Source organism: Bombus terrestris, chromosome 5, assembly GCF_910591885.1.
Source record: "Bombus terrestris chromosome 5, iyBomTerr1.2, whole genome shotgun sequence".
Taxonomy (NCBI): domain Eukaryota; kingdom Metazoa; phylum Arthropoda; class Insecta; order Hymenoptera; family Apidae; genus Bombus; species Bombus terrestris.
The window spans coordinates 4776545-4799198 of NC_063273.1; the positions used below are offsets into that span (position 1 = coordinate 4776545).

At 45.4% G+C, this 22654-nt stretch overlaps 2 protein-coding genes across 5 annotated transcripts; both read left to right on the top strand.

Annotated features, from left to right (window-relative positions):
* Positions 1-30: 30 nt before the first annotated feature.
* LOC100644290 lies at positions 31-7117 on the top strand. 4 transcript variants are annotated; one of them, XR_007224036.1, is made up of 6 exons: positions 31-164; positions 272-590; positions 678-1883; positions 1970-2069; positions 2209-2322; positions 2402-3078. XR_007224036.1 is itself a non-coding variant. In XM_020863218.2 (5 exons), the coding sequence occupies exons 1-4, from the start codon at positions 44-46 to the stop codon at positions 2037-2039; spliced, it is 1716 nt and encodes a 571-aa protein (XP_020718877.2). In that variant the 5' UTR covers positions 31-43; the 3' UTR covers positions 2040-2069; positions 6995-7117. The 4 variants fall into 4 exon arrangements, 3 of the variants coding, with proteins under 3 accessions (XP_020718877.2, XP_048261746.1, XP_020718876.2); XM_020863218.2 differs by lacking the exons at positions 2209-2322; positions 2402-3078 and adding an exon at positions 6995-7117; XM_048405789.1 differs by having other exon boundaries at positions 2209-3078.
* LOC100649496 lies at positions 7104-22652 on the top strand. Its single transcript, XM_020863220.2, has 4 exons — positions 7104-7186; positions 19953-20230; positions 21152-21355; positions 21438-22652. Exons 2-4 carry the CDS (start codon positions 20018-20020, stop codon positions 21645-21647), a joined length of 627 nt encoding a protein of 208 aa, XP_020718879.2. The 5' UTR covers positions 7104-7186; positions 19953-20017; the 3' UTR covers positions 21648-22652.
* Positions 22653-22654: the final 2 nt, after the last annotated feature.

Below are 22654 nucleotides of genomic sequence, written 5' to 3' on the forward strand. Positions count from 1 at the left end.
ACTGTCGCGTGTTGAACAAAATTCGCAAGCATCCACGTACAGAATGTGCCGATTCCAACGAAATAGAATATACGTGGCCTCAGTTAGCGCAGTAATCATGTCGCAAGTGGCAGTTCCGCGTGTGTTTCTCTATTTATTAGCCGCCTTCCTTGCCACTTTTTCCAGTAAGTGTTATTTTCTTTAATATATATACACGCAACTTTGATATATAATATGTTGATGCGTAGCGAATTGATGCAAAGCAAAATTGAAAAAGAGCATTTCCCCACAGAAGCAAGTTCATACGTGCCGCCGGATGATTGTTTGAAATTCGATGTCGGTGATATTGAGGATTACTTGTCGAATCTCAATTTCGAGAATGTGCCGACGATCAATATGATGATCGGCGGGTTCAAATGCCCGGTCACAGCTTTGCCCTTCGGTGCTTTGAAATCAGACTGGGCAAGGCTGTTGCTTCTGCAAAGAGCGCAACCGAAGGAATCAATTTTCTTAAAGAAACTGGATCGTCTGTTCAGAATTTTAGTGATCGCTTACTTCCAAATGGAAGAACGTTTCGATGTTATGCAATCTGGATTTTGGAGTATAAGCAGGTTGGTAACAAAAGCTCTAACTTTCAACGATAAAGACTTTTTCACAAGCTTGATCTTTGTATTTTATTCGATCGAATATTGTGATAGTCCGACTGCGACGTCTGTACACGAAAGCACCACGAGCACTGATTCGAAGGAGGAAACGAAGAAACTCGATAACTCGATCGCTAATTCAAGAAAAATAAATAAAACCTCAGTGAATTTTGCTATAAGCACTTTTTTTAACAACGATGAATCCAGTAGCACGATTGAAATCGAACGAATCGCACTTAGCAGTTCGGATGTGACGAGCGAAGGCAAAACCGGCAATTTTCATACAATATATAATATTCCTTTGAAGCATCACTCGATAAGCGAGCAAATCGACGAAAAAAGGACGGTAACCGCTTTCGTAAATATTACAAATTTTTCAGAAAGAACCACTGACAAACGGAAATACACAGAGATATCGACTTTGAGCGCGAATGAATCCGTTACGATTAACACCGCGAATAATTTTACTCGGAATAAAAATGGCACGAATATTTTTACGAGAGACGAACTAAATGAAGGTGGAGACGATTCTGACGCTGATAAAGATATTAATTTCTCAACGACAGAATTTAGCAAAGAAACTAAACCAATTGTAACTGGCTCGAACGCTGTTACCGCTCGTATTTTGCAAACGATGACTTCTTCTAGTTATCAAAAATTAATAGCGACAAGTGTCGAGAAAGAAAGAACGACGGAATCAATTGCCCCTACTATATTTAGCGCCACGCAGACTAATAGTGTGAGAAAGCATGGTACTCAGAAAATGCGTAAGAAAGGTGACTTTTCTGTATCGTACGATTATAAAGTCAGCGGCTTTAACTTAGGGAAATCTAAGAATGTAAATAGTCGAGAAATTTTTGACGTAAAAGCTACCAGTGAGCAAAGTCACGTTTATTCAGATAAAATTTCTACTAACCCGACCGAAAGTTTTAATCAAAGTCCTTCGAATAATCGGACTGGCGGTGTATCCCAAGTCTTTGAAAAGGTTCCATGGAATTCCATGAATTCTACTGTTTCCTCTAATGAGATCAAGGAGCCTTCGATCTACAAAAATACTCCGTTTGGCAATAAGTTTTGGAATACATTGGTAATTTCACCAAAAGTTTCTTCTACTACAGTTACCGCAGAACCGACGTTAATGCCGCAGACAAAAGGGACGGAAAGATACAAAGGAAATTCGAGAAAATCTAAAAAACGCGGAAGCTCGAACACCGATATTGAAAAAATGTTTAGGTGGTTTTATACTTTCAGTCACTCCAGGTACATATTTATATGTTTCTCTTACATCACACCTTCTTTTTCTAATTACCTTTCGTTTATTTGTCAACGTTTTGTCATAATTACAGTAAAAACAATTCGGTTGATCGAGGCGTCTACATCGCATGCAAAGGAAAGAGTCACAACGGCAAAGAGTAACCTCGCCAAACGATATTTTTCATCTGCGAGGTATTAGAATAAATTTGCATACACGTATCTCTTAAAAGGAAAAAGTTTGGATCGTTTTGAATCGACGATAATAAAATTGTTTGACTTTCACCTGGTTGGATATTGCTTCTTGGTCTGTCTGATTATACGGCATTTGTAGATGGTATAAGAAATGTACGTTGCGACAACTGGACACTTGCCGATTCTTATCAGCGATATTGCGGGCCAGTCCATAAATTCATGAGGCGGGGCTACGCTGACTGATATTTACGAGGTCCGCAGCTGGTAACGTTCGTCATGCTTTACGAGCTGTCGTAAACGAATCCTCTTATTATTCAGTTCTCTGTCCATAGGATTTTTCGGATTGTCTGCAAGCAGTTGGATTGTCCGCTTGATTGGTTCGATGCAATTTACGCAGGCAACGATAGCTTGAACGACATGGTGTTTCGGATGTGATTACGATCCAGTTGAAATTACACGCGAAATCGTGGGAAAAAAGATACGGGATCAGTGTTGCGCTGTTCAAAATGTTCTCGTTATCCGCGGGAAAGGGAATGAAAACGGTTGCGATGAGTACATAATTGGCTTTACGCAAACTATCGTGACTCGATGGTTTAATAACGGTTTTTCGAGATAGCACACCCGATCAGTTTAATTTGCAACGATAGCATATCAGCGGGTTGCGGTTAATAACCAGTCGAAGGTACGCGAACAAATAGGTGTGTTCAATCAGCACGTCGTGTCGTTCCGAATTATTCCGCGATATTTTTGTTAAAATATCCGTTCGTTCGTTTCGTTTGTCGATTTACGGTCCGCGATAGTGTGTGTACACGTTTTGTGCAAATGTGCACGTGTATTCAAAACATATGGAGAATCATCGAGTCGAATAACTTTATCGCTTATATTAATTACATTATACAAGCTAGATTTTCAGTAAATATGTTTAAAATTTAGATTTACAGGGTGGTTATCAATTTGTAAATCCGAGTTATCTCCTCTGTAGAGAATATACGCGATTTATGACTCTTTATTTCCTCGCTAGGGTATCCTATCTATTTTACATATTCCAGATGTTAATTCCTCTTTCATTTCTATTTTCTAATATATTTCTAATATAAATTCGTAGCGCGGTACGATACGTTCGCGTGGTGTTCGCTTTGGAAACCTTGCTAAATTAAATACGTGCCAGTATTGTACAGATCAATCGTTAATAGAGTAATCAGGAAGTTAGCTTTCTATCTTTTATTCATTCATTCTGTTGCCGTTGACTTCTTCGTGATCGAGCTAACGCTTTAATTCGACAACATTATTATCGTTGGTAGGTTCGTCTGGTGCATCTTCTTTGCAAGAGTTAGCATCAGAGCGAGCTATATTTATTAGAGTCAATAATTTAGCCCGTTGTGAAACGGATTAGAGCGGTATATCGTTCCTTCTAAGGAAACAAATTACCTTGCCTTGGCGAGATGCTAGTTGAACAGAGCATTCCTGGTTTCCCTTTGCACCTGCTTTTCCCTATTTCTCACGTTCACGCCGACAAACAGTCGCGCTTTGACGCGACTCGTTGGTAATTGCGTTAACAGTTACGACCAAACCGCTTGGAAATTCAAGGTTTCTCGTTGAATGCGAAATATTGTTTGACAGCATTAGACTGATCGACACGCTTCATAAATTGCGACGTTCGTTTCGTTTTTCTCGAGAGCCGGGCGAATTAAGCTGAGAAATCGTTCACGGAAGAGGTGTGTCGTGGGTGGGGAATTGATAAATAAAGGTGATCAATCGCGAGCAAGTGTTCAACTCTGGCGAAACAAATTTGCTCATTACTTATCATTTCTTCGCGATTACTCGCCGGTCGGATTAGCCGTACATTGTTGTTCAGGAGGGAAACAAATTAGTCGCTTCACAGGAACGCGACTTCGAGAGGTTCTCTGGCCGGGTTCTCTGGTTCTCGTTCCTACGGTATTCGTGTCTAGAATACGGTAATGCCGGTGTACGTTCGCTTGTTCAAACTGTTCGTCAGGGTTACTTTAGCTTCTTGAGCAGCATCGAGAGTAGCAACGATGGACTAGCGGCTAGAGGAACGTTGAGGCTAGTATCTACCACCGACAGAAAGTTCACGGAAATCATTTAACCGAGGAAGAGTAGCGCGATCACAGGAAAAGAGGAGGAGTGCAGAGCATCGGTGTATGATGGTGGTGGTGCCGCTGGAGGCTGAGGCGAGGGTGAAGAAACGCTCGGTAATTATTTTACCGACGGAAGCGAAGGGATGAGAGAATGCAACTTGCACCCTTCCTCTTTTCACTCCACCTCCGTTTCTGGCGGCTTGATGTTAATTCATACTAATTGGTTGCATTACTCTCGTTTCATTCACCTGCCGTGGTTGTTTCCTTTCCTTTCGATGGGAACCGCCCATCCTTGTTTTTGTTGCTCGACATCCTGCCATGCTTTTTATTAATTAGTCGCCAATTAATTTCAAACATTTCCTATAATTTAACCGTAATTCCTGCATTCTCGTGAATACTTTCGATTGTTTAGTTTTTCGTTATCAACTTCCGATAACGTCCCGAACGAAGAAACTCGATTTACTAAACATCAGCGGTACCTCAATCGTGAAACGTCTGATATTTGAATAAAAATTTATCTAATTTTCATTAGATAAACGAATTAAAGAAGCGATAATACAGTCTTTGTGATACACGTAACAATACCGTGTAACTCGTTCGGCTGTTGCAGATACAGAGGAAAAGCTTGAATTATAGAGAAATAAAATAGCGGCTTAACCCACACCGAAACAGCAGAAGAAGGAAGGAGCGTTATAAATAGGCGGGTGGCTCTTTGTTCTCGGCAACATGTTCCGCAACGATAAAAATTTCCCGCGAAACCAAAAGATCTCATGGACCACGTGTAGCTATTTTTATGTCACCTGGCCAATTTGTGGGTCGCACGCGTTTCTTAGATATCTTTGGTTAGCCATGTTTCAAAAAATATGGAATGTCGGCTTAGGAGGAAGTTGGCTGAAAAATTCCAAGAAATTGATGGACCAGTCGTAATCTGCAGCAGGAGACGGCCCGCGAAAGTAGGAATCTATAGGTGGCGAAGGAAGAACGAAGATGCGTGAGAAAGCGTCGGATTGTTGGACACCCCTTGCGAGGGTGTAATCATCTTTGCTCAGTCTCGTCCGTGAAAATCCATTCTCGTCACGTCGAGACAAACGGGCTCAGTTGACTCTCCATCTAAATCTCCTTCTTCCTTTCGTTCTCCGGATCTCCTTCTTCCTTTACTCGCACGGATAAGAAATGAAATTAAAATTCTCCAGGAGACTGAAACGTCACGTTCCTCGTCGTCCGTCTCATCTCATTCCTCGTTTCGTGGAAGGGAGCACCGCGTCCGTTCGCCTCCAGGTATCCGGAAGATAAAGGAAACGAGAGATCGAGTCTGCTTCGTGGGATCTCGCAGATCGTTCGATTCGGACGAGCTGGGCTGTCGGTGGATCTCCAACTTTCCACAGAAAAGAACGAATCCCAAAGAGTTGGGCTAACCTAAAACTCGGAATAAAGGGTCTGATCCTCTTCTAGGAATGCATAGAGATGCGTACGAGAGTCGATGTGAAATATTTGTTTTCCAAATAGAGGTCGAAGAAATAGTATTTTGATATCGCTACCGTTCGAGCTTCTTCGGATACGTGCTTTCTGTGCAAAGGGACACTGGGACGTTCCGTATCTTTGCTTTGGAAATTTATGGAATTTACTTTTCATGGAAGAACCTTGCGTGCGAACCAAGGCAGCCTTCCTGTTCATCGAAGACGGACTAGTCGATCTCGTTAAGTGAAAGAAAGGACGAGGTACGGTTTGTGGGTAGGTCGGAGTGGAAAGCGTGGCTGGTTAATTGGAATCGCCTGCAAACTTGGCGACTTCTCAGCCTCGAAAGCATCGATGAAATTGCAGCACCCGTCAAGCTTCGGCCGGTTTCCTCTTCAGTTTCGAGATCGTTTCTACCTTCTCTTTGCTCGTCGCTTTTCATCCAGCGACAGTGGGATGCGACTCAATCTCGCTGCCAGTTTTCGTCCCGAACACACTGTCGTCTTCGACTGAACACGGTGGATCCCTTTGACTCTTAAAGACGGTGTGACGTGTAAGTAATTGTTACTTCATCGCTAGGTTGATTATAGCAATTTTCCTAGCTCCTTGGCTCGCTCCTACTTTTCTCTTCCTCTTCTCATTTACTTCATTACCTTCTTTGTCTGTTCGCCGCGTAACTTTATCGCGGAAATTAGTTTCGCTTCTTGCGCATATATGGCGCATCATCGATGCGACCATCGTTACATCCACATACACATTTTCTTTCGACTTTGATTGTTTCACATCTCGGGTTACAAAATCGTCAGGTCGCCGCCATTCACGGTACGCAGCCGAGAGAATGCCTGACGATTAATTATTCTCTTCTACTTTTTCCTCCGCAAAGAGGAATAAAGGAAGAATATGTAGGCGTTAGTTTCCAGGAAGTTCGCACAAAACAAGTGGAAATCTTTTTCGGCGATGGTCACCTTCAATTCTCGCTAGTTTTATTCAGACAGCGTTCTCGCCGCGAGACGAGCTTTTCTCTCGTTCGTAAGTTACGCTTTCCTTTCTTCGTCGTGCCAAAACTCGTCCGGCTCGTTAATACTTTCGCGGCGATCTCCGAGTATAAATTTCGCCGTGGTATTTTCCATCGTATACCGTAAAAAGGGTGGTTTTTCACGAACGAAAACTGTTCTATTTCTTACCAAACTACCGCGCGATCGTTAATTTCTTTGTCGCGGATGGATCAAACGACGAGCGAAATTTTGTCGAAATTTCCATTCGACCGGAAGAAAAATGGGAAAGTGGGTGTGTCTTATGGAACGTTCGAGCATTCGTCCTTGAATTATGTAATATTTCATCCAGGGAATTAATTCAGCGTCTTTTGTTCAGGAAACAAGGAGGGAACTAACGAGCTGCGTATTGTCCAAGATTTCATATCAAACCGATATTTCTGCACGATTCAACGACAAGGCGTTTGTCGAACGACGAAGACGTAATTACGAAAGCAGAGCGTCGAACGATCTTGGCGGTCGGAGGAAGCGGAACGACGCCTTGCCCCGACCTTTCCCATCTTCGGCATCAGTAAGTTAGAACTATTCGAAACGTTTCGTCCCTCGTTTGCATGCCGATACGTGGCACTGAACCAAGAACCAAGTCAGCCCCTAGATCGAGCGCAGACCGACCTGTGCGCGAAACTTCACCAGTGCCATTTCTCGGATATAAACTCGACGCTCGGATCCACGTACAGGTACACTCTGACTGGAAACTGTGAATATAGGTGCGACGGAGTCTCACCGGGGATGATGCCTTGCAATTTCGCGCGATTACCGCAGGGCTCTTCCAATTTGCCGAGAAACTTTGCCGTTATCGTCCTTCTATACTTGCCAGATCGATAATCTCCCTCGCTCGTTCGCTTCTCCGAGACGTTGTTGGAATCGCTACGATCGTCTTTGTATCTTTTTTCGAATTTGCGAACAGGTAAACGAGAGCGTGCGGATTTGAAACGAGACGATTAATCGCAGAAGGAAAAGTTGGGGGCGCGGAAGCGAAACGGCGGGTCGATACGCGTCGATTGTTCGAGGACGCAACGAGGATGCGCGTTCACGGAGGACGGCTCATCTTAATCACCAATTCATCACTCGCCATTGCCCCTCGAGGCAATCGCGCGTGAACCTAGCCTGATAGACGATACATCGGCGATACCGAAGCGTAGGCATCGTCGCGTCCTGGCTCATCCCCGATTCGCCGGAGAACTGGACACGCTTGGCCAAATACCTTCGCTAGCTGGTTACATATAGCCAAGTATCTAATCGTACCAACTACACCAAGGTTTTTCGAACGACCTTGAAATTAAGGTCGCTACGGAACGCGAGGGTGGACCGAATTGATACGGACGATCTCGCTGACGGGGACGCTTCGCCGACCCGCAGCCTCGTCTACCCGATAACGATCCTTAAATTATTTCTAACTGGCGATTGTTTGGTCGTGTCGCTCCGCGTCATTTTCGTCTTCCCACTCGTTCATGGAACACGAACTCCTGTTAAACGATAAACGGTCGCTCGACGACGCCCTTTTCTGACGCAGAACCACGGAGAGGAATAGCGGTGGAGATTCGCGAAACGCTGAAGCAACTATTTGCGGTTGAACGGTATGAAAGAACGTCTTGACGATCGTTCGTCTAATAGAGGACTGGAATATCGTGAAAAAGAAATACCCCCGTGAAACGCATGATTTTCTAAAGTGCTGCAGCAAGTGACCGGGCAACGGGGCGGGAACGGCGAAGTAGGATCAGTTACTCTTCCAGGAAGGGATGCGTTGGTCCGTGAACTCGCCGATAACGCAGAATTATAGTCCCAGCTCTGGCAGAGCCATCCTCTTCGAACCAACCATGTGATTCCCTACAAAACGCCTATCACTGTGCGTACCGAGGCGTGAGCAGCTTCGGTTTGCACGCATGTATCATCCCATCCCGTTGTCACTAGCTTTGCTTCTTCGCTTTTGTCCCAACGATCCAATGGACTGTGTTCCTTTTTACAAACGAACTAAGCGAAAAAAGCCAGATCGCGATCTGGCGTAGAGCAATCGCGCGGTGGAACGAAGATCGGAACATGCGAAGAAACTGTACCGATCGACCGGTCGACATCCTCCGATAGATATCGGCCGCGTTCGCGTTCTTTTTTTTTTATTCGAACCGGCTTTTATCCGATCGAAAAGCAGAGCATTAGATAGACAGTGGCATTTCCTCGAGGTGACCTTCTCTGTTCCGCGGTGGTCGGATATCGGATTAAAATACACGCTTACGAAAGGATAATGAGTCTGGAAGGCGGCGACAAAAAACTGCGAACTCTAGAGGATTTTCCAGGAACAATTTGCTTGTCCTTCCTCGCAGTTCCGTAGCATCGGACGATTAGATTATCCTGTACGAACGCTGCGAATCCCACGCACACTTTTGCCCTTCCATTTCGGGTTGGAACGATTTCCTAGCCGCTGGAACGGCTAATTGGCAGCGTCCGGCCATTATCACGAGTCTTCTTAATTTACGGAACTGAATTTTGCCGTTATAAATGCCGGTTCGCGACTATCAACTCATCTATACCGACTAATTTTACGAGGAAATTTAATGGAGAATCGGAGGAGCGGAAGCGCGTTTTCACACGAGGGAATGGCTAAGGGTGGATAAAGTCGCGTACATTTCGTCCCGAATAGTTTTACCTTGCGACTTACAGATAACATCTTTGCGTTAACGCGAACGTGACGTTTTTCGGAGGAAATTAAATGGCGAGTCAGTGTGTGCAGCGTACAGTCCTCGTGTCATGTCAAATAACATCAGCCGTAATTACTTTTATTTAGGAAGAAACGCATTTACCATGTTTTAAGAGGTTCATGGGCCATAGAACATCCTCCAGATGCATACTCGATTACCAATCCACCAATTACCGGTACGTTCCTTCGAGTGCTTCTACTTTTCTCTATGATGCAGCGTTCAAGGCCGAAAATGGAAAATCGCACGACCAATTATAGCATTCGTCTTGAGAGTGCTTTCCATCGATCTTTATTTTTACACAGTTTTATATTCTCTCCTGCTCCATATTTTATCTCGTTCTTATCCAAACATCGTGTCATTGCTCCGAGCTCATCGATTCGAGAGATTCGATTTAAGGACTAATTTTCCTTGATAATTTTTGCCACGGTAATGGCTTAGTATATCGAGTCATTCGCAAACTCTGACGAACTATGTAAATTCATCGAGTAAGGTGAATGGCTGTGACGGATGTGGGTGGTTTTTATCACGTCGACCTTTTTTTCGCAAAGCCGGCGTTAAAGTAGTGCGTGATTCGGTTCTTATCGCCCGATCTTCGTTCGCAAATTTAATTACTTTTTTAAGCGAACGTTTGCCAAGAAAATTTTTCCATGTTTCGTTGTGTGTTCCAGTAGCGGATAAGATTCAGAGGTTCAGGAATTACTTAAAAATTCCACAGGCTACGCGTCAAGGTACAAGTACTTTTTAGCGTGATTTCACACGACAGAAGTTTCGTATTGTTATGTAACGTAATGCACGTTGATTTTCGCTAATTGCGGTGCTCTGGTATTTTATCTTGCGAGATTTCAAGCGTTTTATGTCGTCAGAATCAGATTGAGAAAAGAAAATTGCCAGTGTTGAGCCCTTGAGTATCATTGGCATGTTGAAACTCATTAGGAAAATTATCCGAGCTGCACTTGGAAACCGACTTGCCAGAGGTACTACGACCTTTTTCCTTTATTGCTTTTCTCTTTAGAAGTTCAACGTTTGTTTGTAGAAATTCTGAAACACGTTGAAAAATGCCGTATAGAATATATACGAAGCACTATGTAAACGACGTAAGAGCGAGCGTTCGTAGAATCGTATGCTGGTTTGTAGCGTTAGCTGTAATACGCGACGTCGAGTTCTATTTCGATAATAGACAAAGTGATCGTGATTTAGTTGGATCTGTGCTTTTCGCGGTCGCAACATAGACATCGTCATTACGATGCCTTACGAGGAAAGAGTATCTGATTGATCTGCCCTTTCCTCCGTACTTTGATCTTCCCAACGTACCGTGTATTTCGGCATCTTACCGTTTCATCTTCGTAAGAGATACAGAAGAGAGATCCTTATTTAGTGGATTCGGTTAATGTTTCCCGTTGCAAGGAGCAACGACGAGCGAACGCTAGCTAGAAAGATTGCTTTTGTAGGTTCGTTCGCCTTGCTGCGCGGCCAAGGAATTTAGAGAGTCACGGATGTAATTTTTATTCATTTCCAAGGGAACTTAATAGCAGAACTGCTGCAAAGGGATTCCAAAGGTTTTGTGCTCGTTCGACTGTGGTTTAGTCGGATCTTTTGTTATATTGCCCCTTGCTGTTTCGTGTTTGTTCTTTTATTTCGGTTAATAGGAATACTCGGCATAGTCCTTAGCGAGTAAAACAAAGGCGCCATGAAGCATCCTTCCTCCGAAGAGTTTCTAATAACGCCTGGTTAAAAAGGATTCGAACAAGTACATACCTACGTATAAATTAAAGATTGAATGGCATGTCATTTTTATTTCGTGTCAGCGGTGCGAGACTAACGGCGCGATGAGAAATTCTCGAATGGAGGAAAACCGGCGAATGAAGCACGCGAGTGTGAGAACAAAGGACGACGCGATATTGGATAGAGCATAAACGAGAAGGGAAGTTATGGCGGTCTCAATTAGTACAAATAAAACGTTCCGAGCTAGCTAATATTATTTATCGCTCGCTCGGATGCCTCTGCACGTCGTATAAAAGCGAGAACACGGAAACCCATTATAATGAAATTAACAAATTACCCGTCGTCCAGCGCCTCGACCTCTGCTCCTGCCAGCGAACCCGTACCACCGAATCCCTACGAGTATCGTCTGTTTTCATCCTCTCGCGAAAACCACCCCATCTCGATTTTCTCTTCTCCCTTCTACCCTTCTCTTCTCTTCCCTTCCCTTCTCTTCCCTCTCCTCTTCTCTTCTCTTCTCTTCTCTTCCCGCATCACGCGAAAGACAGCCTATACAATTCAGCTGATCCCGTTTCCGTTACTCCGCTTCTTGTGCATTAATTCCATTCTCCGTTAGCACGACTGGGGTCTCATTCAGACAGGAATTTCCTATCTGTGGAGGGAGCCTATGCTTCTCCGACGCCGACGGTACCGCGTAGTAATCACTGGAATTGCTACTACTTTATTCGAGCGCTTGCCCCTTTCGTCACGCGATACACGCGATTAAAAGCAACTTCTACTCCGTAGAAAAGTTTCCCCTCGTTTCTTTTTCTTCGACGGTTCCTCGATCGATTGGACGATTTATAAATTTTTCTCGCTGAATCAGCCGCGCAAACGCAGACCCGAGACTAACGTTGTCACGCTTTCTAACTAATTCAAACTTACGAATCGGTCTGCCGTACGCCGCCGCTTCTTTCTCTGTTTTCAGTGTTTACAGATGGAATCGTACGTAGGGAAATTTTCAATTATGCACATTTTGCTCGATGTAGTCGGCGTTCACGCGTGACACGTCGCAGAAACGCGAGATGGGGGGGGGGGTGAAGCGAGTGGATCCAGGGGTTGTCGGTGGATGAAGGGGTGAAGAAGGGCGGAAGAGGTGAGGGAGGATGGAGGGGAGGGGGATGTCGGTTTTTGGGAGGGTGCGGGTTCGGTGCAGAGACAATAGTAGGCGGACAAAAGCGTGATATACGACGACCCCCGGAGCAGTGGTATTAAAATCATATTTTTAAGTCCTCCATCCTACCCCTGGACCTACCGCGAGCGCCGTACTCTTCGTTGCTACCAACTCTGTCCCCTCGTTTCATGCTGAACCACAAAATGGCGGTGGATGGGTGGTGTCTCTGTGGGACTGACGATGCTCCTGGATTTAATTGGATTCGTTGGCTGTAATTAATGCAGCTCCATCGGCCGTGGAAAGGTACCCGTTTCAGGATTTTGATTTCTTTTAACTACGCCGTTACCCGGCCACTCTCATCTCCGATATTATTTTTGCAGGCTTAAGTGTACGATCGCTCGTAGCGGCAAAGACAATCGTTCATGGAAACGGTTAAACGTTAATCGAATTCCTTTGACTTGAGATCGATCGTTTATTAACGTCGATCGCTAATCTCGTCAAAGTCGGCGAAAAAAGAGGAAAAAGCCGTGACGGATGAAAAAGTTGCAGGCTATATCAAAGGTTCGAGAAGCAGCACATTTTCATTTGAAATTCCGTGTATCTCCGGAGAATCTCGAATCGGCGGGTTATTCAGCCTCCAGTCTGATTTAAAGTCCTTCGAAAGGGATGATATACGGGCCTGAATGTATGTACCTTCGCATTTACACGCAGGCACGCGTGAAATGAATATCTCCTTCCTAACCCGCGACCCACCGCAGACGTATATATTTCATCTTGCTATCACTATTTCAGAGAGGTGACTTGCTTTTTCCTTCCCGCTTCAAAGGATTCTCTGGCTTACTTTTCTGCTAGATACGGTCGTTAACTTGGATACCACCTGCCGCTTGCTGCATTATTTTTGAAAATTCGTTAGCGATCTAGAAGAGGAACGGACGAGCGGATCGACGCGTAGTCGCCTCGCTTTCCTCTTTTACTAAAAGTTCAACGTCGCTGAAAAATGAATATCTAAAAGTAAACGCGAATTACCGCGATAAACCGCGATAAACCGTGCGAAGCCTCGGATCTCGAAGTGATCTTAAATTAAACGAAGAACGCGTAAGATGCGAGAGTGTGTAAGGATCTCAAGATCTTTGAAAAATGGACTGAGAACTTTGAAAAAAAGAATTCACGCGTCAACTTGCGATTTCGAGTACGCGTTCTAGTCTATTCAATCGATGACGAGTTTCAAGTATTTTCTTATTTTAGTTCGCGTCCACTCGAAACAGATATTTTTTCGAGATTCACACGCGTCAGAAAAAAGAAGCGACAAAACGATGCGGCCGCGTTCAAACGTTGCACGCGTACTGCAGCCACTCCGGATGCACTTCATTAGAACTTTTAAATCTCGTTTCGTGTCGTCGTCCGCTGAATAACTCGTGCGACGACCGAGTTTCGAAACAGCGAGATGAATTTGCTGGTCCCTTGAACGCCGTTATACGTACGCCAGTCTCTGGTTCCCCGCTGTTACCTCTGCACGGTTTCTTGCCCAAGTACTCTACATTTTCTTTGCTACTTTATCACCGCTGATCGTCTTTACCGCCAAGGTTAGCAAGCAGCCTTCGAATACGCGAACTATCAATAAATTATCCGTTGTTAAGAGCACGCGCGTGTAAGTACTTTGTCGCTACGGTAAATTTGCTCGTATTCCTTTTTTCTCCAATTTTATTTCTACCGAGTAAGTTTAATTGTTAGAGCGATCGATTTACGAGCAGACATCGATGTAACATTTCAATTCCAGGCGAAATCTTAGGATTTGTCAACGTGTCACGGAAGAGAAACGCGCATTTTTCAACGACCAACCGGGACGAGATATCTCCCTGTAGAGTTGCTCCCTTTTTTACGAGGCTCTCCTTCGTGTCAACGCTATCGGTGCGAGTTTTCACTCGGAACGAATGGAATAAGGGATTCGCGTTTGGTTTTGTCGCGTGTAACGAACAACGGTGCTTTGCTCAACATTTTCCAGTCTCATCGTTGGGACGCGTGCGTCGTGACGTTACGACGTTCGGGCGAGACAAGAAAATCGAAGAAAGCCGAGTCGTTAGAATTGGCGATTGTTGGAAGTCGAAGAAAGCGCGACTCGGGCAAGACCGATCTCTTTCTAAGAAACTGGAAGACGAATAGGAACGGGCAACAAGTTGGAAGCGAGCGAGTTACGAACGTTTGAAATTCGCGAAGAATTGGCCCCAGAGAGTGGAGAAGCAATTAGAATCTCGGAGAAGGGTGGACAGCGAGATGCCAGTCGTTTAGCCAAGGCATTTTCGCATTACACGGACCATTAGGAGTTACTTGGCGAGGTTGCCTTTCGGAAAAACGCTCCACTTTGTATAATGGTCGGCCGAAAGGAACAGGAAGTTCCGTTGTATACGTTTACTGCGGGGCAAAGGTGCTCACGCGTTCGCCGACTATTTCATTTTAAAGTCAAAACGTCGTGCCTAGTCGGAGCTCCGAACATCGTAAGAGGGTTGCTATACTATTATAACTTTGTAATGGCCTACTAGCGCGTACTTTGCCCTGGATATTGCCTTAAAGGGCGCAACCGTGAAACGTCCCCTTCGTAAATTTAACTTTCAAACACGTCGCCCGACATCGGTCCCCGCTAGTGCACTATCGCGTTTTTCATGTACTTCCATCCAGCTTTCTCCCGCGTTCTTTCTTGTCCTCTCTCTTTGTCGTTTCGCGGTCCGGATTATGGTAATGATCACCGACTTTTATTTGCCATCATGTCCGCGAAACTGCCTCGTCGATTAATCATCCCGCACGAGATACGACTTTCATCTTGAGGTATCGCGCGTTTATCACGCGCGTTCTAAATAAACCGATGCTAACGATGCACCGGCGGAAAACCACGAGAACTTAAGTCACTATTTTATTCGAATCTATCTATCTTTTCTTTTCGGCAACTCGACAAGCGTTCTTTTTACCGAAAGCAAGACATCGCAATTTTAAGCGCGTTTATACACACACTTATACAGACACTTATCGTAAGTTTACTTTTAGACGAAAACGACTATAGGTACGGACGTTTTCCAAAGTATTCGCTGCACCGGGAAACTTATCGACGAGTTCCGTGTCTCGATAGTTGCACATATAGCTTAAATTATTCGCAGACTTCTCTTTTCACTCGGTCCATAACATGACGACGCAAGTTTCCAACCGAGAAAGAAGGTCAGTAGTACTTAACGCTTAATTTGTCGACTAGTCACGAGGACTTGCACGATGTGATTAAACTTTCAACGATAGAAGGGTCTCAGCCGCGTACAATGTCCGGCTCTTTTCAAAGATCGCCCCATCGGCATATCCTAATCGGCCTGGGCCGGCTTCTTTCCATCGCTTCTCCTTAACTGTATTCATACGGCAGCATGAATACGGACCAAATCGAAGAGAGAAAACGGTCGACGGCTCCGGGAAATGTCGGTCGGTTCGAAACGACCGCGGTACGGATTTGAGATCTTTGGAAGCGAACGTCGGTTCTCACAGCGTGCATGGAAATCGGTAACGAAGGACGTACTCGAGATTTCCGAGTAATTCCAATTTATGGCGTCGCGTTGTCGCAAATCATAAGCGCGGCCGGACGTTAGCGCGCACCGCTGCGGAAACGCTTCGCGTAATGGTCGTTCGATCTTTGGATTACGATCCAACAGAAATGTTACATCGGTTCGTTCGATGTCCTTGCAAGTTACATTTTCCGCTCGATATACCTGTACTAGATGTTCTTCTCGCGAATCGATCTCCATAGAGATTTCCATGTATCGTCGTCCCTCTGGTAGATATTTTATTGCTGGTTGTAAACCGTGTATCGGTTGTACCGGTTCTAAGAGTTGTTCTCCAAAGGAATTCTTCTCTTTGTCGTCTCTCGAGCTTCTGCAGAAGGGGCAAATGTTGGTTCGTTCGGTGATACTGGTCGAAAGAATTCACGAATTGCGAATGAAACGGAAGATAATCTCCGAGCAAAGTAGAAAGGAAAACGTTGTTTCGTCGAGGACAGCCGCTGGACGAATCTATCGATTGTTGGGTGCTCCTTTCCTCGAACATTCTTGGCTAGCTAGGAGTAGAACGAATTGTTGGCGGAACGCCAGAAGGCCAAGCGAGAACGCTCGCCCAGGTGGAAGCAGAAGGTAGCGTGGTACCTCGAGCAAGATTCCGGGCAAAAAGTTAAGGGATAAAAAAAGAAAGCAGCGAAGAAGGGGAAAGAGCGGGGCGGGAGGTGGAACGGAGAGAGTAGACGACCACGAAATATTTGTCAATCGCAAAGCCAGGAAGACCGGTCGGGAAAGTCGATTTAACGCCCGTTAAGGAAGCAATTCCTTTAAGAAGGACGAACGACGGAGCAATGGTGGTGCGACCCGGGGATGCTCGACCTTCCTGGACTTACGACCTTTCACCGGAGAATCGCTTCCGTCCGCCATTATCGGCGGACGAATGGAACATCAATAACCAATTTCGTAAGACTAATATCGCGAAAATTAGTTTCCTGAGGTCCCTTTTCCTTCGTGCTTCGTTCCTTACACTCTCTCACTCTCTCTCTGCCTCTCTCTCTATCTATAGCTTCGTTAAAAGGTCTATGACCTACTCGCCGTTCATGCTTTTCTTAATGTCCAGCCATCGAGCGAAAGCGATCGTGAATCTCCCTTTATCGTCTCGCAATACCCGTTTCCGGCCATATTTTCCTTTTTTTATCGCGCACGCTCGCCGTCGCACCGAAGAAACGATAATATACCTTTTAATCCGTGTCACCCAGATTTACCCGGTGAAATATCTACCTGGACGAGTTCGAATTCCGCCTAAATGCTTTCTGAACGATCCTCTGAAAATCGGTCATTTCCACTTTCCTATGTTCGCGTTACTCTACACGCCGCCTCTCGCCGAATCTTTTATTTTTCGCTTCTCGTTGGTTTTTCGTCGACGAATTCGCGACAACAGCGATCCTTCCTTTTCATCCGGATCGAAGACACGTATCCGAAAATTCTAACGAAAAGGATTCTTCGAAAGGCTACTGGTCGATCGTGTTGAAAACTTTGCTGCGCTCTATCAAACGCGTCGATTAATTATTCACCTTGATAACGTTGGACGATGATCTTCTCAGAACTTTGTACTCACAGTCGGTAAAAGTACATAGATATCTCTGGATAATTTTATTTTCCTTCGAGTAGCGCGCTTTGCCAGCAATTTCTTGAATTACACAGGGCTTCCACTTAATTATAAATTAATTGTTCGCCGAGTTATGGCTCGATTTTTACTTCTCTTTTCGACCTAATTACCAGAAGGCCTTGAAGAACTCGGAAACTCACCCGTTCTTTCCCTTCGTACACCGGTTTTTCTCCGTCGTTTTTGCGTTTCGTTCCGGTTTCCCACCCTTTCTTGCCCTCGCGGTATCCAACTACCATTTCGCCAGTGTATCTCGAACTTCCCTTTAACGAGAAACCACTGTACCTTTCGTAACGTCACCTTTTTGCCCGGAATCATGGCGTTTCGATGTTTCTTTTCACAGCGAGGAAATTTCCAGGCCAACGAGGGCGCATTCGACCAGTGAATTTTCCGGTTTCCCCTTTGCGGCAAACGTCGATAGGCGTGTAAGAAGTCTCTTTTTCTCCCTCTCTTTCTCTCTCTCTCTCTCTGTCTCTCTGTCTCTCTATCTCCCCCTTTGCACGTGTTCCGTCGGCCGCATTAATTATTTTGTCGAAATTTACATTCGCCCCGGTGTAGTCGGTGGAATTCGGTGGAGAAAAGGAGGGTAACACGGTAACCGTTGGCGTGTCGAATTCACCGGCGCGATAGACAAGCAAAGCGATAGACAAAAGGTCGTGCTTATCGAGCAAATTTGATCAATCGGCAATTTCACTCGGTCTATCGGGGACGATATTTGACGCGATTCCGTCTCGATTTCTTTTTATCGATCCGGTATAAAGGCTATAAAACGAGATGCTGGGAATGTTAAAGTTGATTTATTAACGTTTGATTTATTTCCCAATCGATCGGAACGAATGCATTTACCCTGGCGAGGCAAGATAGCTGGGCTCACCAACCTGCGCCGCGATCAACCTTTTCATTTCGTACCCTCCTCTGCTTTCTCCTCTCTCGTCCGCTTCTCCCATTCCCCCTTTCTCTTTCGTCGTTTTTTTTTCTTAACAAGAATTCCACCGTTTAAGTGCCATATTTTTCGCGCGAGCTGTAAGAGCGCCGGGTGTCTATTAATAAGCATATCAGACCGGTGGAATCTCGCGATAAAAGTGATGTATGTCGGTGGAATAACGGAGCATCGCGCCAAGAGCGGCTGATACAAACCGCTCGCAACCGCGAACAAATTTCCCACGAGTCGCTTTTTAACGGCCATCGGATGTCAAACGTCTCTTCCTTCGGTTACTCTTTTCCAACGCGCCACTATTTCAACGTCACGGACGTATTTATTACGCATCGTGGTAACGTTCGCGCGTCATTTTTCTCCGACTCGTAGACTTTTGCTCATTTTTCCAAGTAACGTAGCCGACGACGACGCGCCGCTTATCGCGCAACGCATACGCGTTCGTTCGGCGGTTCCACTTTGCTGAAAAACGTTCGCGCGATAAAAATTGCAGCAAGTGCGCGCGATCTCGGCGGAAGGAAGCGCCGTCGTTTAGAAAAACGGCCAGATAACCTGGTCAGACGCGTAAATGTCTAAAATGTACGAACTTGTCGGATGCAAATTTTGCGACTTTTTCCAAAGATGTTGACGAATAAGAAATCGCAAAGTTGCCGGTAGCTTGCGGCAACAGTAATGGAAGATCGGTGCGGTGGCGAAGCTCCAGTCGGAAACTCGGAAACGTTTCATCAAGCAACCGAAATCTCCTCTTACGGTGGCCCATCCAGCTACTAGCTGCTGCTATCTCCGCGTTCCTACTTGTAATCTCGCCTCCTTTATATCTTCTTTGTTATCAGCAGCCAGCGAAAGGAGGAAGAATCGAACGTGGATTTTGCGAACGAAACTTGACTGAGAGACCCCCATACGTAACATCGTCGGGCTACTTCGTACACGTCGTGGTTTCTCTCTTTTCGTTCCTTCTTCGTCGTTCGAACGATAGAGATTCTCTTGTCGATGAGAATCGAACAGCTGAGCCTTCGGGGATTAAAATTTAATTTGCTTGTACGCGTTGCACGCCTGTGGCTTCGCCTCTGTGGAAAGTTGGTGGCGCGGATTCGACGATCAAAAAGATTCGTTTGGGAAAGTATAGTTCGCGTAGTTGGAGCGATCGGTATCGAGCTAAAGTTCGCGACGAATCGGAGGATTAGGAGGATCCTGAAGTTTCCGCTTATACGTCGGTCAAAATTCGTGCGACATGTACTGACAAAGAACAGGACCAATACTTTTAGGAGCTTCGTATCACGTTCGGCGAACCGTCAAACAAAATTCTTCCGTGGTGTACAAAGGGAACGTTCCAAGTTTCCAGGGCCAACGACCTTCCTTCGCAAATTCGTAACGTCGTAAGTTTCGAGGTTATACGATGCAAAGTGAAGCCGACGAAATTTCGTAAGTTCGTAAACGGGCCCGTGGTAAATCGCACAGAAATCGGCGTGTTCGCGTTCGAGAAAAGATTGGCGCAACCTGAATTTTCCGCCGGCTGTTTCATAATCGCGCCACCACGAACATTGGCCGAGTCTATTGAAAAACCTTTTGTCGTTCGGTTTCCGATTTCTGCCAGATCTCATTCTTCGTCTCGATGAAGTATCGGAAGCAGGAGACTCGAATCGAAAACTGAGAGTAGCGATGAAGAGAGGAACGAAGTGTGTCGCGCAGACCATCAACCTGTCCAATCCGGAGACATGCGTAAGACCAAAGAGGATTCAGAAGCTCGTTCATGCAGACATGATGCAGCCTTGTCCGAGCATAGTGGCCGGAGGCTCTTCTTATTGGACTCCGAGACCGGTGCCCATTAAAATCTGCACGCGGAAAGACATGCAAAGAACTTGTCCGCCAAAGGTGAACCAAATGATCGTTTCGTTGGGCGCACGGTTCAAAAGGCGGAAAGACGGTTGAACAGGAAGCGTACGTGGTCGAACAGAATATATTTATCGTTAATGAGATTCCGTTAGCGGGATCGGATCTCGACTCGTTAACAAGGCAGCTTTGGCGTTAAATCACGCGAACGCGTTCCCATGGCGCGAGTTCGACTCGTGTTCGCGCGATATACACGCGTCTAGGAAGCGACGAATGACGATGTATCGGCTCCTGTAGGAAACTGATTGGTCGATACCGTAGTTACGTTTACCTGGAATTAGCTCGACGGTTCGGTGTACACAGGTATAGCGACGCGGATGAGTCTCTAATGGAGGAGGACAGTTTAGAGTTGGCGTACTTGTTAGGGACACGTACGTACGTGACCTCACGAGTCGAAAGCATCGTCGCGTTTAGCAGACTAGCAGACTCTAGGGTCCACTCGTTGAACAGAAAGCCGGATACTCTGGAGGGTTTCGTAAACGCGACAAATCTTTTCCTCTCTTTCACGGGCTTCTCTCCACGCCTGTTTCCATTTCCGTAGCTTCGCCATGTATTTTGCTGCAATTCGAGGATTCGGTCGCCATACCCGTCAATGCGAATAAACATAAACTCGTTTAGTCAGAAATATCAACGTTTCGTTTCGTAAGTAATTCCGATTTTTGTTCGATTTTCCGCTTCACCTTCGATATTCGCTCGTATACCGTGTGCCGGCAAATAAGAACCTGGTTCACCGGTCTCTCGATTCTCAACGCAAATACAAAGATACGAGGGAAGGAATACCGCGCTTGTTCTTAAAAACTCTCAAATATTGATATTCTTTCGAGTCACGTACGCAAACTTGGTGCTCTATCCAAAGAAACGATACAGTCCCAAACCGTAGTAACGTTATGTACGTTTGCTTAGCTCTGCGAGTGTCCGCAGAAGACATCGCCAAAGACGTCGGGTTACAAATTCTGTAACATTCTGCTCTTCCTCGTGAAAAGTAGCATCGCGGCTGGTCTCGTTTATTGGACGCATACCGAGGGCTTGTGGGGTAGCAGCGCCGACGTCGAGGACCTGTATCGCAGGATAATGGCCACGATCGCTCCCACTTTGGACGACAGAGAAGTAGTAACCGCACGATGAACGCACTTACCAACGTTAACTTCTGCTTTTTTCTCGATCCATGGAAATTGTTACGTTTTCACAGATCGAATTGCCTCGCATAAACGATTTCAAGAACACGATGATACAGAAGTACAACTACGCCTTGTTTACCATAATGAATTGTATCGTGAGCGCGTCGACGATGCTGCGGAAGCAGCTTCAACGTATGTTGGTCGACGTCGAACCAGCCAAGGTCGAGCCATCCGGCGCCGAATCTTTCAACGATACGACGGACACCGAAGAGGAAAGTTAACACTTGCGCCATTGTTAAATCATACAAGACAAATTCCTTGTGTAGTGTTGTTTGCCCTCGTCTCGTGAGTTTAAGAAGTGCTAATGCACGAATAAATTCGTAAAACACTGGCTCTGCTCTATCACGGAGAATACGACTACTCGTGTTAAGAGGTGACTGCGACAACCGTGTTCAAGATGTTCACGCTGGTTTCGCCGAGGACGTTGGCAAAGATGTTCTCGAGATGTTGCTTCACGGTACGTACATAGAGATTCACGTAAGCGCGCGAAATACGATACAAGGACAGATTAAAATTCCGTTCAGCTTGCTTCCATTTTTTCCCGGAACACCAGAGGGTACACCAGGGATTTCTCACGGTAGTTGCATTTTAAGCGATTTTTATGGTACCTCTTGCTATCGTTGTAAAATTTCACGCTTCTTTCCAGCCGGTATTTTACCCGGCGCGAATTTATTCTCGCGACAGAACTAAGAATTCTATGGGTTTGAACTCGTGGCGCGAATAACATTGAAAAATACCTCGGAAACGAACTCTTAATCGAAGAAGGATCAGCCGCGAATCGGCAAATTCGATCTCGTCCACCCCTTCGTGCAATCCCTGATTTTCAAGTTCAATTTTTCTTTCCGCTCCCTCTTTTATAAATTTCGGATTATGCTAAATGAGTCTTTAACGGTCTCCGGAGATCATTCAGCATCGTTCGATCGGTTAAATTTGTTCGCGAACCGAGGGGATCCGCGTCTCCCGTCTCCTTTCATTGAATCGACAATCTCGATCGAGAATTCTCTTCAGCAAAGAAAGTATGCTTCGTTAATTCGGAAATGTAGCTCCCTACGAAAAGCGGATATATCCTATCTATGTGTGCAGCGATCGCTGTTTAAACGGTCGCTTTCCTTTCCCTATCTTTCCCTTCGAAGTTCAAAGATGCATCTTTTTAATAAATCAAGCGTAATCGAAGTCGGAGGAATATCACAGAGAGTCGGGATAGTCCTGTGGGAGGGTGATTCAAAAC

Excerpts from the sequence above, each read along its gene's own strand:
- LOC100644290 (XM_020863218.2), top strand. The coding sequence starts at position 44 with ATGTGCCGATTCCAACGAAATAGAATATACGTGGCCTCAGTTAGCGCA. Across the intron at positions 165-271 it reads CTTCCTTGCCACTTTTTCCA|AAGCAAGTTCATACGTGCCG; the intron begins GTAAGTGTTATT and ends ATTTCCCCACAG. Across the intron at positions 1,884-1,969 it reads TATACTTTCAGTCACTCCAG|TAAAAACAATTCGGTTGATC; the intron begins GTACATATTTAT and ends TCATAATTACAG.
- LOC100649496 (XM_020863220.2), top strand. The coding sequence starts at position 20,018 with ATGAAGAGAGGAACGAAGTGTGTCGCGCAGACCATCAACCTGTCCAAT. Across the intron at positions 20,231-21,151 it reads AAAGAACTTGTCCGCCAAAG|CTCTGCGAGTGTCCGCAGAA; the intron begins GTGAACCAAATG and ends ACGTTTGCTTAG. Across the intron at positions 21,356-21,437 it reads CCACTTTGGACGACAGAGAA|ATCGAATTGCCTCGCATAAA; the intron begins GTAGTAACCGCA and ends ACGTTTTCACAG.